The 17,944-nt window shown below is 41.9% G+C and overlaps 2 protein-coding genes across 2 annotated transcripts; both read right to left on the bottom strand.

Moving 5' to 3' along the window:
* Window positions 1-448: 448 nt before the first annotated feature.
* pigs (phosphatidylinositol glycan anchor biosynthesis, class S) lies at window positions 449-5,847 on the bottom strand. The gene is made up of 12 exons (XM_061085651.1): window positions 5,816-5,847; window positions 4,516-4,655; window positions 4,279-4,390; window positions 4,092-4,181; window positions 3,894-3,985; window positions 3,334-3,574; window positions 3,079-3,221; window positions 2,888-3,002; window positions 2,631-2,776; window positions 2,432-2,532; window positions 2,136-2,346; window positions 449-1,548 (listed from the first exon to the last, which is right to left on the bottom strand). Exons 1-12 carry the CDS (start codon window positions 5,832-5,834, stop codon window positions 1,270-1,272), a joined length of 1,689 nt encoding a protein of 562 aa, XP_060941634.1. The 5' UTR covers window positions 5,835-5,847; the 3' UTR covers window positions 449-1,269.
* A 1,653-nt stretch (window positions 5,848-7,500) lies between these two features.
* On the bottom strand, window positions 7,501-17,415 carry aldocb (aldolase C, fructose-bisphosphate, b). Its single transcript, XM_061085390.1, has 9 exons — window positions 17,328-17,415; window positions 11,883-11,999; window positions 10,794-11,005; window positions 10,318-10,372; window positions 10,072-10,232; window positions 9,836-9,919; window positions 9,548-9,722; window positions 8,728-8,927; window positions 7,501-8,620 (listed from the first exon to the last, which is right to left on the bottom strand). Exons 2-9 carry the CDS (start codon window positions 11,992-11,994, stop codon window positions 8,528-8,530), a joined length of 1,092 nt encoding a protein of 363 aa, XP_060941373.1. The 5' UTR covers window positions 11,995-11,999; window positions 17,328-17,415; the 3' UTR covers window positions 7,501-8,527.
* Window positions 17,416-17,944: the final 529 nt, after the last annotated feature.

Raw genomic sequence — 17,944 nt, 5'->3', positions numbered from 1 at the left:
AAGAACCTGATTATCACATAAAGAAGTGGTAAAACATAAATACTAATTATTTACATTGTGTATATTGGTTTATTTTTGTCGTGCACCGATTGCTGGTTGTACATCAATTTGCCCTTGACGGATAATAAATATTTTCTTTATTATCAAGCTGCAGAAACCAAACAAGAGCAGCAGAGGAACCCAGCAGCCAGCAGGGGGCAGGCTCAGGACATCACATGGAAACAAGCAGCAGCAGACTGCTTAGAAATTAAGCAGCCAAGATCCAGGGATTTGTTGTTGTTGTAGATTCGTGCAGTAGTGCGGCCTCACCTGGTCTGTGCATGAAGTGGAAGTCAACCTGAGAAGCTAAACTTGAACGAGGACATCCAGAGGGGGACAGAGAGACAGCTCACCGTCAAAGTAAAAGTTCAGGAGGCCGGAGGTTTGATTTGATTAATGAGTTCTCGACTACATCACGTAATCTTTATTGGGAGATAAAAATGGAAAATCAAACACCCCTATGCTATTCTATACAACAGAGCAGTGTTCATCGGTGTACAAAAATTAATGAAGAACGCGATAATCACATAAAGAAGTGGTAAAAAAATAAATAAAAAATGCGTGAATTGATCAAAAGCTTGAGATGTGCAGTTAAATTGCGTTTAAATAGAGATTCACTTTACAACACAGGAAATACCTTTGTCATACAGAAACTTCAATGTATACATAATGGATTAACAAACACAGAAAGTTTTAGTTTGCCAAGTGAAAAACAATCAAAAGACTAAAACAGTGAGATCCCATTAAAATCTCAAATAATACCAAGTTAATTTACCTTGTATTTGTCAAAACGAGTTTTTCCAATGTAAAAAACACAAGTTTACCACTCCGCTTGGAAAAAAGTCCCTCCCATTTTTATTTGATAAATATATATCAAATCTAGTATTCTCATCTCAAGGTAGTTCCAGAGACTGGTCAGGTATAAAACTAACACAAAAACGAGCTACACCTTGGTTTTTATTTGTTAATAACTTATAAAGTGGAATTCAAATATAAAACGTTTGCAAATTTACAACAATTCAAGCTTTCAACAGTACAGTATCTGACAGCCACAGCATTCTTTCAATAAAAGCTTATGATAAGCACAATCCCTCACATCCCTCACATGAAACAATAAATATTATACACGACTGTAAACCAAACAGTTCAAGGCTGCAAACAAGCCATTCTTCATGCTTCCTTTGTACCTACATGTCAAGGCCACTCACAAAACAGCTAATTATGTGGTTCTCAGTCCTTCTTGGCTTGTTTTTCTTTGCGTCTCTGTCGAACATCAGACAATATTTTGAGCAGTGACAGCAGGATGGGCACACACATGGGCAGGAAGAGTGGTATGTAGATAGCAAACTTCTGGTCATCAGGGAAGTAGAGGAGATGGAGGAGCGACGGGTCGAAGAACGCCCTCTCTGATGCCAAGATGGCCTCTTTACTGTACTGCAGAGCGAAGCCCAGGTTCCCAGACTCCAGCTCAGCCACAGCCAGCTGCAGAGACGTGACAGCGCTGGACACCTAAAAGACAGATACAAAAATAAAAAAAACAATGATACAACAGATGCAACAAAGAGAAGCAATTATTTCTTCTTTTATTATATATTCAAATACCAATTATCGCAGAACAATCATGTCTCTGCCAGCTTGAGCCACTCAGAGGATTGACATCTATTCCTTGAAGCAATTTTTTACAAAAGCTTTCAGATTTATGACTGAATGTTTGCTTCAGTCAGAGTTTCCGCACAGGTACACACATTATACAATCAGGTCTGTTTGAATTCATCTTAGCCTTTTCATGGGAGGAGCTGTGTGCATATTTCATGCTCAGTTTTGAGTTTATGCAACAGTTCTGAGGCCCCAGACCTTTTTTTGATCAATGAACAAGGATGAGATGTAAGCATTGATTCAGAGGAACCAGGCACGTCAGTTTCTACTTTAGACTGAGATCCCCCAGAACGAGGCTGAACATCGCCTGATGTGAACATCCACAATTGATTTTTAAATACTATACAACATTTCCAGAAAGACTACATTTGATGCTCATCTCACGCTGAAACATGCACATATACTGCCAACCCAGAATTGTAACTGCGTGTGCATCTTACCAGTTCAGCAATGTTGTCGTTGATCACGATGTTGCCTATCTGGTCCAGCAGCTGTGCCAGTGAGGTGATGGTGGTCGTTGCTGTGGCGATATTTTCCACACTCCGACTCCACATGAGGCGATCCAGCTCCCAATCGGCGAGTCCTGCGCTGCCACACGGTGCAACCTGGAACCCTGGGGGAGGGGAGGACAACTGCACGCCAAGCAGCAGTCTGACAGCATGCAGGACAGCTAAGTTACCTTGTGTCTTCAGGAAAAGTATAAAAGAGCAACTGGGTCCTGGTGGTGTCCACTCACCGAAGCTGAGCAAGGAAGACTCCCATAACTTTAGCCATGTTGATGTGGATGTCAACAGGGAACGCAACCTCCGGTCCATAGAAATCATTAACATTGTACACCTGTAAAAACATTGATACGAACATTTTTGTTGAGCGAAACCCAAAACAACATATAATAGAGTGCAAAATCGAACTTCTCTACTACAAGATGATCTCACCATGATTCCACCCCACCGAGGAGAGTGAAAAGCATTAGACTTCACTTGTTGCTTCTTGCGGTCATGGATGTGAAGAGGTGAATGGTGGGCATCCGGGACGTACAGGAGGAAATTCAACACTGGGTTGGAAGATGCAGCATTCGAGCCTGGAAATCAAATGTAAAAAAAACAACTGTTACATATAAAAACACCAGAAAATAAACATCATCAAGTTTCCTCTTTGTTGCAAAACATTCAGTGTGACTTTTCTCGTTTACCAAGTCTGGCCTCCACGGGGTTGATGACGTGTGCAAGGCTGTCAGCGTTGATTGTGTAGGAGCCGAGGCTACTGTCGAAGCGAGGGTTGACGCCCAGCACGGCATAGTATAAGGTCTATAAGGAGAATACACGCTTTAACGTATAGTGGCTGAGTATCTTAACTGTAGCTTAACATTAACACACGCAGTACCTGAGAGTCGATGCTAAAGTTGGCGACAGGGGCCAGTTTTGTAAGCAAAGGTTGGATGTAGGTCTGCACAGCACCCTCTATGTCCCAGTTTAGCCGGTGGGACTTTGGGTCTGGGTTCAGCAGACTGAAAGTTATCTCATAACCTAAAGAGAAGAACAAGTAGATAACATGAGTGTTCATAGATTTGAGGTGGAAACTGAGTAGAACACAAACTAAGTGGGCCCATTTTGTGGCTGTGGTGAAACAAATACCAACCTGGGCTGGATTTAAAGGCCCTCATACTGTCAGCGATGCTCTCCTTGCTGCCAGGGCTGAGCCGGACTCGGTCGCTGAGGGCAGCAGTGATGTCGGTGTGGCTGAAAGACATCACCTGCAGCACCTGCTTCACTCGAGGCTCCATGTGAGTGAGCAGTTGATTTAGAGTCCTGCCCACTTTCATCTGAGCACCAATTCGAAGAAAGGCAGTCCGTCTCTGACCGATATACACGTCAACATCCTGAGAAGAATGAAGGCACAGGTAGGTATTGTATTACTATTTTAAACTATATTTCAACATTAAGCACCATTGACAGTTTACATAATTTTTTATAGGGAAATGCTGCTTAACCACACAGATCAATCAACTTATCAATTTACCAAAGCATTAAACTATACGTAGACTTTAATCAACCCTTTTATAAGCACATACATGTCAATGAAAAGCAGAAGCAACTACAAAACATCTAGTGACCGCATCACACCACCACTGGTAATAAAAAACAGGACGCTCATAACAGTGTCCTGTTTTTTCAATGTAGGAAAAATAGCATTTCTACCTGAGGCAGCAGTGAAGAGGACTCTGGGATCACGTACACAACCAAAGAACCACACGGACTCTCGCTTAGTATGTGCAGAGCCAGATCTGCCTCTACGCATGAAAAAGCAAGAGAGACGGAGAGGGGTTACTATCTGAGGTCTGACTGAAATAACAACATGTTTAAATGTGATGATTCTAGAGGCAAACAGCATCTCACCTGCAGCTGTCGGCTGGTTCAGGGCATCCTCCTCCATGACTGTGGCTGTGCGGTACTTTGTTTCATATCTGTACCTCAAAGCTGTGTCCTCTGGAAACAAATACATTTGACACAAAAATGACATTGCACTCCTCATATATATATATAACCTCCTCATAAAAGATCAGAGACAGTGTTAGTAAATCACCATCTACTCTGTGTTCCTCATCCTGCGTCTGCGTCAGTGGGACCTTCTTCTGTTGTTCTGGTGTTACAGTGCCACGGGCAAACACAACCTCCACATCAGCACTCAACTGGAGCTGCGAAGAAAGAAATTAAAATGGAGATATTTAATTAAAGGTACACATGTATTACACATGGAAGATACAGTGACATAAGATGGGGGGGGGGGGGGGAGTGTTAATTAATGGATGAACAAACAAACCTGCAGCTTAGCCAACTCATTTATCTGACTGACAGGCAACCATGCGCGGTAGGTTTCAGTCGTCCGCCACCACAGAGGAACTCCCACGATGATGACCACCACTGCTATGGACAGAGCAGCCAGCTGGCCGCGTCGACGCTCTGGGAGATACAGACACACAGATCAGCCGAAAGTAGTTTTTATGTGCACATCAAACATCCGAATGGTGAAAAAACATGATCTCAATGACTTTGACATGATTGTTGGTGCTTGAAAACATCCACTGAGCATGAGTTTGCAGAAGGAAATGTCTGGTTAATACGGGAGTTCAGAGGATAATGACCACACTGGCTTAGCCTGAAAGTAAGACGACCATAACACGGATAACTAAGTATCATAGAAAGTATGACACTTCAAAACTTGAGACAAATGTGCAACAACAGCAAAGGATGTTTGGTTATTCTCCTGCCAACCAAGAACAGAAATCTGAGACTGTAGGAACAGGCTCAGCAAAACTGGAGGGTTAAATATTGGAAATTCTGCTGATTTGGAATTCTGCTGAGGCTGGATTTAATTAGTTAAAATTAAGCATCAACTGCATGAATCCATGGTCCCGGCTGCTGATGGTGGTGTGATTTTGGGTTATTAAAAAACAGTAAATCACTAATAACTAGTGAAATGCTGGAGCCTGCCTGATTAGCCCTATTTACTGTTGTCCCTGTCATATCTCTTGTTTTATGACGTTGTGGCCAACAAAACAGAATTGCACTATAATGTGAAATACCTTGATTGGACACTAGATAAGCAAAGAAGATTGATTCCTCTCCTTTGACTCAATAATAATATGTTTACAGTAATCTGTTTATTCCATAAGACGTAGCTAGATGCTGCATTTATAAAGATACATGGCACATTTGCTGATGACTTTATTTACATTCAGGAAATCACTGCAAGCCCTGGTTTAGCTTTAAAGCTAAACAAGCAGAGAGTTTAGGGGAAAGATGTGTCTCCCTGTGTTTAAGAGCTCGGATGTTGAAGACAACCGGGGAGTGAGAAAGAAGGGAAGATAATCAATGACACAAACACCAGCGGGTCCTCTTGCAGTGTCCTCGGTGGACATAGGGAGGACATCACTGCTGCGGCTAGTTAGCATTTAGCTTCAGAGGTTCCCAATTACATGGGGAAAGCAGCAGCATCAAGCCACTACGTCAATACGGCTGTTGTACGTGTTAAAGATGCTGTGGTTAGTTACGTAAATGGTTTAAATTATTCCTCTTTTACAGAAACAGCTCCTACAGAATGCAGATGTGAGGTTACTCACCTACTTCCGCGGTCGCCATTTCTGTCAGTGAACTGGGCGAGGTGTGTTTGGTTTTGAGCTGTGGAGTCAGTCAGAAGTCACATGTCCCACACAGAAACCGGTAGTGTGACAGGAAAACCCCAAAATGTCCTCAGACAAGATGTTCTGTAGGACATACAAGGACCATGAATCCTTCGATGCTGAGCCGTCAACAGACAGCTCCACTCCTGCAGTGACAGTGTCTGTGGTCATAGATCACAGGAATCTTTGATGTGTTGTATTAAGATTATCTTTCTGTAACCATCGCCTCACCCGGAGCCATTCCGGGCCTAACTGGTGTGAATATCGAGCGCACAAACATAACGTGGGGACATTTTGTTTACTAGCGCCCCGTGTGGTGGTTTCAGTCATAGCAGCATGAAAACTGACATGGAAAATTCAATTACTTTAATCTAAACACAACAGTTTAATATAAAGACACAAGTAGTAGCAGTAGAAATAACAATAACAATCCTGCTTTCAAAATATCATTCACGTACCTCAGTATTATTTGTGAAATTTTGAGTATCAAAAGATTAACTTTTCTAATGTAGATTGATTATAATTGATGTTATTAGTATTATAGATATATTCATATATACATTATATATTATATATACATTCAGGGGAGTTTTTTAGTTTGTCTGAGTAAAGCTAATTTTGCCTGTTTCATATACAGTTGGGTACGTTATTATTTAATAAGGTATCATTCTGTTTAAACTTATCATTTTTATATGAAAAGAGATAATATAGATAAATGTTGTGGTGTTAAAAGAACAATATTTACCAGTGAAATGTGGCGGAGTTGCTGCACAAAGAAGCATGAAATGAAAATACTTAGTCTAAATATATAATATATATAATAATATTCTATTACATGTAAAAGTTCAACATTGATAATCGTACAGTAGCCGAGGAATATTGTTCTTGCATCAAAAGGAAAAAAATGTGTTCGGAAAAACATTTATCTTTGTGGCTGATGCATAATTTAAATTTTACATTATTAACCTGTTAATACTGATGCATCAATGCATAGATAGCATTTCACTGCTGTAGCTGGTTGGGTAGAATCCACTTATAACTGTGGGTTGTGTCCAAGGGGATCACAAGATAAATCTGAAGGATCTTCTGGGGGATTAACATGAGAGGAAAAAAAATTCCATAATGTGCAACAAAAATGTAGATTCACCTGGATTGGGTTAGGGTTAGTGATATTGATTTTACCTTTGTATGAAACAGGTATTTTCACTGAATCCTGCTTTCGACGATATGTTTGTTCTCTGGAGAGCAGTTCATATTTGACATCTGAAACATGACAAGCGACCGCAACCAGACAAAAAGGGTAAAGGGTCTCAAGCCAGAACACTTGGACACCAATTAATCTTTAATGTTTTTCTAGGCGTATTTAATTAAAAGCGTCATTCTTAAAAGGAAGAACTCTTCCTGAAAATAACTCTACCACTGAAATTGAGAAGAGTAAAAGTAGCATTTAAAGAAAATACCCATGTACTTCAAATTCATACTGAAGCACAGTACCTGAGCAAGTTACTTTCCACCACTGACTGTAACTACAGCTGGGATTATGTCACTGAATATAATATATCATAACATTGTGTTCATAAGCATAAGAGCCATAACATCACACACAGGGATCTCTGCAGTTTTTTTTTTTTTAGTTTATTTGTCTCCACTATTTGACACACCAAGTGCTTCAAGAACAATATTAACATCACAAACATCACAGAATTCCAACACAGCAGTGAACACTTCCCCCGCCGCCGACCCCACGAGTTGGTCCACATCATACGTACGTCAAAATAAACCACGTGTTCTTCTCGTGGGGCTGGTTGAGGGGAATCAGGAAGAGGGGAGGAGGGGGGATGACAAACAAGCATCACATAATACCGACACCCACACACAACTGAATACATTGAGTACTGTATGTGATTTAAAGCTAAAGTTATACTTAGAATTGACATGAGAACAGATAGGTTAGGCTGAATCATACGGACGCATCCTGGTGTGTAATGTTGTTAACGTGGGCCTCTACTGACCTCTGCTGGAGCTACATCTGTCTGACAGTACAACAAGCACCCCCCACAGTCGCTCCAAAGATCAACTGGGTAGGAAATTAATCCACGCTGTCTTTTTTGTTTCGTCTCTCACCGGATAGTGCTGATGCTGCTAATGATCGGTTGGTCCCAGTGTCGGGGAGAGTGTTAGTGTGGCATTTTGAGGATTTGAAGCCGGCACTTTGTTCAGACACAAGCGACAACACACAAGCTGATCTGTCCTGCTCTGGAGTGGTTCAAGATTTGTCGTGAGCGGGGGATGAAGTCGGAAAGCACAAGATGTGGAGACAGGTGCAGTTCAGAGGAGGCAGGAACTGAATACTGACTGATTATCTGATCCTCTAATAACATTTTGCAGGGTCTAACTTCCTGTCTCTGAGCCCGGTGAAACGGGTACAGACAAGAAATTAAAAACATTTTCCTCACCGCATAAATCTCATACTTTTAGAATTCTCGTTTCACATTTTGTTTTTTAACACACATAACTAATAATTTGAATAACTCTGACAACTCTAAAGTACAGTAGACAGCGCAGGCCTGTGATTTATGGAGGCGTGAGGGGGAATAGCAGAGCAGGTATGAGACTTTAACTAGTCCACAGTAGTATGTGGACGATCGATGTTTAATAGGCGTGATTGACCACGTAGAGAGACTTTGCCGCTGCGCCACCAGCTCCAGAAGACTCGTACTTGCCGAGAGAAGCCTGACTGTTTGCCTGAAGAAGACAGAGAAGAGACAAGAAAAGTGAAAAAAAGAATATTGCACGATGGAAGTTGAAGTGGATGTGACTGAGTGTGGCGTGCATTCAGGGTTTTGTCTGACCTCAGCGCGTTTGAGGTATTCCTCGGTGGCGGCCTTCTCGTTGCTCAGCTCTCCTTTCCATGCATTGAGGGCGGAGGCCTGCAGGGCGCGGCCGAAGGAGAAAGTCAGGGCCCAGGGCTTGGCGAGCGGACAGTTGTTGATGGCGTTGAGGTTCACGCTGGCCTCCTCTTCAGACTGGCCGCCTGACAAGAAGGTCACTCCTGAAAAGACAGACACAAAGAAATACGGACATTATCGACCTGTTCAAACCGGATTTAAGAAAATGTTAATCTGTTACTCTCTTCATCTGAGCATGGGATGATCAAATAATTAACGTGACAATATATAACAACACATACAGAATATTTACTGCAAAACATGCATGCATATATGCTGATGCTTTATTTCATGGATAAATAAATAACTAATAATATCATAATCATTTCTTATGTATTTTCCCGTTTTATAATAAACTGATTTGCCAGTTTATTATACAATTGTTTTCCCAGTTTTAATATCAAGAGTGTAACTTTGGGTTGACCAATCGCTGGATATACCGCGTTAGGCTACATATACCTATTTATACATCATACTTGCCAGGTAATACCAACTAGCTAGTAGCTAAAGAAGCTGCAATAAAGTTGTAGTGAAAAAAAAAGTGATTCTCTCTGCATGCTACAAATAAATTGAATCGAGAAAACAACCAATTTATCATTAACTGTTTGTATTTTCCACTAAGTGTGAAAGGGCGATTATTGGGGGGGGTTACAACCTCATTCCCCCATTAAATTAGGTCCTAATCTATTATTATATATCTTTAAAACATCTATCTGTCTCTGACCTGTGACTGCAGGAGGCACAGTGCGGCGCAGGGCGGTGACGGTAGCCATGGCGATTTCCTCGCCGCTGTACTTGGTGGGGCAGGAGTGTCCGGCTGTGACCATGTTGGGTTTCAGCAGTGTCCCCTCCAGGTACACATGGTGGTCTGACAGAGACTTGTACACAGCAGCTAGAACCTAACAGCAGAAGACAGATATAGATACTGATTTTAAAAAGACTGTAGCAGCATACATGTAGTCAAATGAGGACACATACAGCCATTTTTCATATATAATCCTCTTTAAATTACCTTCTCAGTGACATACTGGCAACGCTTCAGGTCATGGTCTCCGTCAGGAAGGATCTCAGGCTCCACAATAGGAACAATACCATTCTAGGAGACATTATTAAGAATAGGTTTATTGTTATATAATTATTTGACATGTTCTAAATATGCACTTCCAATTTTGAACTGGGATTGGGGAATGCTTTTGAAAAACCTAAGGGAATATATCTGTAAGTCAACTGACTGAAATGCTTAGTCACCTGCTGGCAGATGCTAGCATATCGTGCTAGTACGTTAGCATTCTCAAGGATGGCCAGCTCAGATGGCGTGGTGTCGCTGATCTTCAGCACACAGCGCCACTTGGCAAAGTCGGCGCCGTCCTTCTTGTACTGCGCGCAGCGCTCAGACAGCCCGTCCAGACCTAGACACAGAGCCGCTCCGTCAGAAACACAGCAGCAGACGGTTTTATGACCTTTTTAAACTGAGTTTCTCTAATAGGTTCCTACCCTGAGTGGTGGTTTCTCCATTTGTTCCAGCAAGGGGCACGACACCTTTGTCCACCTGTAAAGACAGACACAGTAATTATTATAAAATTACATTGTGTACAGGTGAAATTACACCAGATTCTCAACTGCATCAATCTTTTCTTCAAAAAATATTTCTACAACCTACTGAAAATAGGACCTGAAAGCTCTTTGACACAACCTGTCCTCAAAACCTGATCTTCTCCTTTGGCTGGGTCTGTGTGTGTCTAAACATGCTGACAGTGATTCTGTGTTTTCATATACAGTACAGAGCCTTTTTCGTTAACCCTGTCAAACACATGACCACTGGCTTTCCTCCAGCTGAACTGAAATCCTAGGCTGCAGAATAACATCAACACAGTGGATGTGGGTACGTAAGAGCCGAAGCAAACAGCCACCAAATAACAAAGAGAAGATGAGGTTTGGACTGTGAGACCAAACCCACTAGCCAACTTTACCTTGATTCCAACAACCATGCCGCGGTCCTGGATGAGCTTGGAGAAGCATGTGCCGTCGTCTGTGTTCTGGTAGAGGGTTTCATGGAAGAAGATGACCCCTCCGATGCAGTTGTCCATGCGCTGGTCGGCTGTGAAGAGCAGCTGGCGGTAGCGGCGCCTGTTCTCCTCTGTGTTCTCAACCCCAATGGGGTTGAAACGTTTGGTCATGCTGCCTGTAAATGGTACAATGATTCATGCATGTTCAAATGAAGACAGAGGTCATTCCAGACAGGTATTTTATCTAATGTTCAATATTATATTATATAATAACTTCATATGCACCCAGCCACCAGGATGAAAAGAACTCAGCTAAACAAGTTTTATTTTCACCTTAGAATATCACAAATTTCTTGCAGCTATTGTACAGAGACATCTTCAGCAGGAAATGTTTGCTGCACAAATATTCACTTGTTCCAACAAGGTCATTATCTGGTGCAAACCTGTATATATTTAGTATGAACAACATATTTATCATGTGGGAACAAATTATTATCAATAAGGTTTAAAAAATCACCTGTCGGGACTTTGGGGGCTGCGTAACTATCTGTATTGCTTATCATTCGAGGGTCGTTGGGCAGTTGAAGCCAATCCCAGCTGACATTGGGATTTGTACCAATATTTTTCAATATGTAATGCATGACATCATAAAATACTATATAAACCGATCTTGATCACTTAAAATGTGTCTATATTTTTGTTAGATGAAAATCTATGTGAAAGGGTCCTAATTTACTAATTAATTATCCACAGTTAGTTTTATAGTGATGCTGTAAAACTAAATATCAAAGCTGAACCATGCATCTTGCTCTGTGAATGATTGTAGAAAGTAGAATGTTTGATGGCACATTATCATGAGGAGTTAAAGTATATACAGTACCAGGTTCAAAAAAGATTAACATTATGTACAATCCAGTGTTGATGTGACACCTTATTGATTCAGTTATGTAAAATTGGGATTATGAAGCACCCCTGAAGCAACTGGGGATTCCAGCTCTAGAAAAGAAAAGAAAACATATACATTTTTGCAAACACAGACTCTCTTGCACCTACCGGTGGACTCATCGGCTGCGAGGATGCCTTTTCCTGGGGCGACTATCCTCAGAGCGATGTCCTGCAGTTCCTTCTTCTGCTCAGGAGTCAGTGCGGGGTACTGGTGAGTCATGGTGGCTGAAAGAGGAAGAGGAAGAGAGTGAGAGGTTGCATTGTTTCACGGTGTGTTTGTTTGGATGACTGCCCAGGACGGGCCACATTTCATGTCCCTCTGTTGTCCCCAAACATGGCCACCTCCTGCAGGACTGAGCTCCTCTGAGGGCAGGGGGGATGGGCGGAAAGGACAAAAACGGGCGAGTGACACCAGTGACTTTGAGCCGAAAAAATAAATAAGAGCAGATAGGAATGGACACATCAAGCTTCCTCATTTACATTTACATCATCCAAGGTTGAATATGACTGTGTTGAAGTCAATGTCTCTTTGATGCACCGCCAGGTCTCAGTCACACAGGATCCGTTTGGTGGCAGCAGCCGCTAACGCTGTCACGACGTGCCAAGACGCACACGACAAGGCCTCAAACCAGATTATTTTGTTCCCTATTCCCTTCTCCACTCTGTCGTAAATAAGCTGTTGCATAACCCCACCCCGCCCCCTCTGATCCACAGAAGACAGAGAGGGTTATGTAACACGGCTCCTGTGTACCCTGCTGCCAGTCCTCATTAGGGCTGCAGGACTGGATGCACAGAGGCCAGTTTCTCTCTCCTCAGCAACACTGTGCCTTCTCCCATTTTCCCACAAATTACATTAGACCTCTTTATATGCAATGCACATACACATGCCTTTTCAATCTTTTCATTAGGTTTATATCACACTTACACCTCCTCACTGCAGAATGCTGCTTCTGCTTCCTGACAACAAAGGGAGGCATACACGATGAACACGATGATTTGTAAATTCCCATTTTCACCCACCCCTTAAACGCACCACTCCCACTATTGCACACTATGCCAGGGAACAAGTTGTGACTTATCTTTCTGGTCGACTACACCAGTTGCCAAGGCGATCCCAACTCCCGACCACACTGTATGCTGCAGAGTATGTGCGCAATACTGGATCAGTAATATACGACTCTGTTTGATGGGTGGAGGTGACACTTTTACTTAGGCTTGCATGGATTAGCCCCAAGCTGCTGTGTATTGAGGTGTTGCTGCCCGAAGTATTCACCATAAATGTTTGACCACAGTGAATATAGAGCGCATCCCTTCACGAAGTCTGATGCCCTATCTCACAATGCTAGAAACTTAAGGTTTTTGTTCTGTTGTCGTCACTTAATCGAAGCGGCTCCAAAAGTTGCTGGCTTCTTCATTGGCCCATATCGCACTCCTCCATTAAGTTCCAATAAAATCGGCTCAGGAGTATTTGCGTGCCTGCTTACAGACTAACAGCAAAGAAAACATGACCCCCATGGCGAAGGTTGAAAATAGGCTTAGCAGGACGCTATGGAGTCTTAACCGTGAGTCCACCTCTATTCTATTCTTTACACACTTTTACATTATAAACTCTTGTGACCGTTTAAATCCCCAACGAAGGCTGGTTTGGACACTGGCCGACATTCCAGGTATCCTCTGTGTTAATCCTCAGCTTAAGATAGATGAGATAACCACCTTTGGAGCACATGCACACACACAAAGGCAGTCAATGAAAACAGCGAGTGGTTACTACAACACAAACGTCAAGCACGGCTCGCTGTTGATAGTTAGATTCTACATGCAGGTGGAAAGGAGGCGTCCCGACCTGCAGGGTACAACTCGTCTCCTGAGGGGGAAGAGCTCGAGCGGGAGTATAAACTGCAGACAAACTACTTAATTGAATAAAGCAAAGTGTTTAAACGTGATAGTGAAGAGTGCAGGCATGTCCCTGCTCCACTATTAGCCCGACAAAACTCACACTAGCAAATACCTGCCATCTTCTGTGAGTTCCTGCATGCTTTGTCAATACAGTTTCACTGACTCTTGGCACAGTGTGGTTTGGTTTGTGTTGAGAAAACGTTGCAAACTTTGCAATATCAAGTCTAGGTTTTACGCAATGTTGAGTCAAACGTTTCCAAAGATGTGAGCTTTTTTTTTTGCCAAATCAAACGAGCTGAAAGAAACAATGATGCCATATGTGGGTAAGTGTGTTAATCACCTGAGAGCGTGAAAAGGGACCTTGAAGGACAGAGTGACTTTCCTCTGACATGTGATCCGCCTGAAGCCGGATATTGTGTAAAAAATACTTACACATACATACAGAATCCACCGCACTACTTATTAACTATTCTGCCATTTGGTTTGCAAATATATCCAGCCGTTAAAAAGCCAAACATGATGGCAAAACCAAAAAAAGACTCAACTAAGGATGTTTCACATATAGAGGAGATATTGTATTTGTCAGTATTAGTTGTGTAAGTGTAAGAGCATCAATGCTGTCCGAGACAAGATAAGTCTTTTCTACACAGGAATGACACTTTTCTATATCTATTTATTACATTATTTATATGCCTGAATATTTATTGTTTCTGAAACCAGCAATGATATAACTCTGAAACTCTGGCCTGTCTCCCATTCCAGAAAAATGTGACGCTATCAAGCAGAACTTAATTTGATAGTGGGAACAACATGAAGGAGTAAGTCAAGTGAGAGTTCTTCTCCTTTAGAGATACTGTCTGATAAGCTGCTATCTACAGCGATTTATTGGTTTAATCGGTTTATTCGAGTATTCTTCCTGAGACTTCATTTACTTGAGTAATCTAACAAATAGCGACAGGCCTCATAGATTTCTGTGCATGCCCTTGAGATTGGTCACTCCACACTGCTTAAGTTGATTAAATGCAGTTGTGGTTGCACAGATCCTTGGAAGCAATAAATAACCTTTGCTTTATGCTATTATATAGTGAGATTCAAGTTTCACAACCTTCAACCTTATTCTAGTAACCTCTTGTTCTCTGATGAGGGAATTCATGTTTGTATTTGTTTCAAGGGCATGAAAATAATCTTCCTTATCAAGAGAAATGCAGCCTGTGACAAAAAATGTCACTTTGACATGATTTGAAGTGGCTGTTATTTTATAGCAACACTGACAAGGTTTATCTTCCACTTTTCATACAGTGTGGAGGAGCATTGAAATGCATAACACAATGACAGGCGTTATACATGTTTGAGGTTGTAATTAAACAAATATTCCATTTCAATTTGTTTGATTTAGCAAGACTTAATGCTGAGAGATATCATAGTAAATGTCCAAGAGATATGTAATAGTGAGAAAGCTGAGAAGATCACTATTTATTGTCTTTATCTGGGATTTTCTCTTCAGCCTGTTGCAGAGTGGTCGACCACAAGACGCCATTTCTGCACTGCGACATCAGGATGTTATGGCCAACTCCCTCCTGTGGCGTCATGCAGAACCACTCAGAACTGGCATCACGATCTTTATATGTAAATTCACATTTTAACAACAATTTAATTTAAGGTTTATTTGGACACTGGTTAAGACCAGAGGAGAATAAATTCATATGTTCCCTGTCTGAAACACACTCAAGCTAGTGTACCTTCTGCATCTGTCTCAATCTACATCTCTAGAAGTCCTGCTGCAGCTCGTTTCTTGATGCATTGAACTGCAAGGTGTTTGAAGCTTGCATACTATAATATGTAGTACTGGTAAGGCTGCAGGCAGGGACTCAGTGGGGGTAAACTCCGTAAATAGTATTTAGTGTAGTAGTTATTATAGTCATAAGGATGTAGGGAGAGGATGGGGGCGTTTGAAGGGAAAATGGGATCACGTTTTTGCTGCCATGTCTGTATCATCACTCACTGGAGGTCTCCCCACCTTCTTTTTTCTCTTCTCTACATTGCAAGCTGCGTGAGCTTTAAGGAGGTAAAATGGCTCCCACAGCAGCACTATAGTCACAAGTGAAAAGCCTTGCTCTCTGTGCAGCGTTTTGTTACCAGACAGGCTGCTGGCCTTGAGCGTGATGCCCGCCCCTGTGTTGGGACTCTTTGTATCTTCAGGCCTTGGTGCTGCAGCGCTGCCAGGAGCCCTGGTTCCCATGCAGCTCTCTGAGACATCACGTCAGAGCCACAGTTAAGAGAGAGGTTGATACTGATAACAATGTTTGGGTTACACAGCAGGTGATGATTCTCTCTTTAACAATCCTACACCTCACTCTTTTCTTTCCAATCGTTATTTACATGAACATTTGTAAATGTTTTAATTTCCATAGTATATAGATAAGGAAAAGCTAGTTATTACAGTTAAGGGTACAAAGTAGAACATTTAGTACTGTCTGTACAAACAGCCCGTTGATGCATCATTTATAATATTTATATACAGTACAGGAATATATATATTTTTTATTATCTTTTACATTGAATGATTTTCACTGATTTCTCAGAGAATCATTTATTTATCTTGATTAAAAAATAAATAATTAAGTGTGCGTAATTTGGTGCCGATCCAAATAAAAATCTTATATTCGTTTATACACATTTGCATATCCTTTATAGCTCTATAGTTATTGATTTGATGATCATGAATAGATTAACATTTTTGTTCACCATGTTAGTAAAAATTCACTACTTCCTGCCTAAAAATTGATGGTAATAGTCTGCTTAGAGTTGTTGGTATTTTCCTAAATATTCACTTAGTGAAGAAAGTACTTGGAAAATTAGTTGACCGTGGAAATAAAGTATTTGTTACAGTTTCAGTGCTTATAAAATATATATACATATATAAAACATTCTCTTATTTAGGTTTCCAGTGATCTCTTCACCATACTATTTATTATGCACATATCGCTATAGGTTTGCAAACACTGACAATCTTTCTCGGATGAAGTCTGCTTGTGGAAATCTACCGGGATGTGCTGCAGCTTCACAGATGTGTCACTCTGACTGCTGCACGTACACCCGCCTCCCTCCCATCACAGAGGAGGAGGAGGAGGAGGAGGAAGAGGAGGAGGAGGGAGGTCTACGTGCTCCGGCTCAGATACACACAGACAGACCCCCCCCCCTCCTCACCCCATCTCCCCATCACACCACACACCGTGTTAATGAACATAATCTAATTTAGACTTACATCATATTAAATCGTGTACAACTGGAGGTTTCGTCGTGCGGGCTCAAACCGAGCTGACGCAACAGGCTCGCCCTTGAAGGTCATCCTCTTTTCTTTTTTTTGGCGGTGCTCTTCCGGTTACGTGTTTCGATGATGTGCCACTTTAAACACATACACAGAAAAGGCGGAAGAGTCGTAATAGTTTTGGGTCAAAAAAGTACACGACGTCGTTTGCTGTCGCGGGCACTGAATGTACCCCCCACCAGAGAGGAGGGTAAAGTTAGGAGTGGGTTGAGCAGAGCATCCTCTTCCTCCTCCTCATCCTCCTCTTCCATATTGTTATAATCTTTTTAGGAGGATAGATAAGGCGTGAGGAGAAAGTGTGTGTGTCTGTGTGTGTGTGTGTGTGTTACCTGCTGATGGCTGTCGGGCTGTGTAGAGATCAGGTGAGAGCTGCTCGGCGGATGAGGGACAATCTCCTGTTTCACTGCTGCAGCGCAACGTGACTCATTTAAAGTGCTCCAGACCAGGGCGGGGCCGACGTAACTGCGTCACCGTGGCGAGGCGAGGCGACGCAAGAACAGCCGACGCGCATGCGCAGGGGACGGGGCTCCTCTGCCTGGCGTGTCCATGCAGCATGATTCTGCAAGTTTTCAATGTCGTGACACTGAATGAAACATCACATCTGCAGCATCTGGCCTGTTTTTTAATGGTAACAACGTTTGGGATTTAAAACTGAATTTTGTTCGTGTTATTATATGCTTTTTGCCAATAAAGTTTGTATTCCTAATCAACTAAAAGATGTCGGTGAATGTGAATAAGTCTTTCTGTGCTCATCCATTCATTCTTTCACTGTGATATAACAACGACTATTATTAATATGATATATTTATAAACCTGGCCTAATTTCCTATGTTTTGGTACCTATATGATAATGACTGTTAAATAATTTCTTGTCACTACAGTCGGAATCTTTACTGGGACTAGCAAACACCTACTCTCTCAGACAAATCAAAGAAAAAATAGCAAT

This window comes from Limanda limanda, chromosome 14 (genome assembly GCF_963576545.1).
Source record: "Limanda limanda chromosome 14, fLimLim1.1, whole genome shotgun sequence".
NCBI classification, from domain to species: domain Eukaryota; kingdom Metazoa; phylum Chordata; class Actinopteri; order Pleuronectiformes; family Pleuronectidae; genus Limanda; species Limanda limanda.
Note: the sequence above shows the minus strand (reverse complement) of the source record. Positions and strands in the feature narration are given on the sequence as shown.

Excerpts from the sequence above, each read along its gene's own strand:
- pigs (XM_061085651.1), bottom strand. Across the intron at positions 3,003-3,078 it reads ACTTTAGCATCGACTCTCAG|ACCTTATACTATGCCGTGCT; the intron begins GTACTGCGTGTG and ends TTCTCCTTATAG. Across the intron at positions 1,549-2,135 it reads ACGACAACATTGCTGAACTG|GTGTCCAGCGCTGTCACGTC; the intron begins GTAAGATGCACA and ends TCTGTCTTTTAG.
- aldocb (XM_061085390.1), bottom strand. The coding sequence starts at position 11,994 with ATGACTCACCAGTACCCCGCACTGACTCCTGAGCAGAAGAAGGAACTG. Across the intron at positions 10,373-10,793 it reads GCATGGTTGTTGGAATCAAG|GTGGACAAAGGTGTCGTGCC; the intron begins GTAAAGTTGGCT and ends CTGTCTTTACAG. Across the intron at positions 9,920-10,071 it reads ATGCTAGCATCTGCCAGCAG|AATGGTATTGTTCCTATTGT; the intron begins GTGACTAAGCAT and ends AATGTCTCCTAG.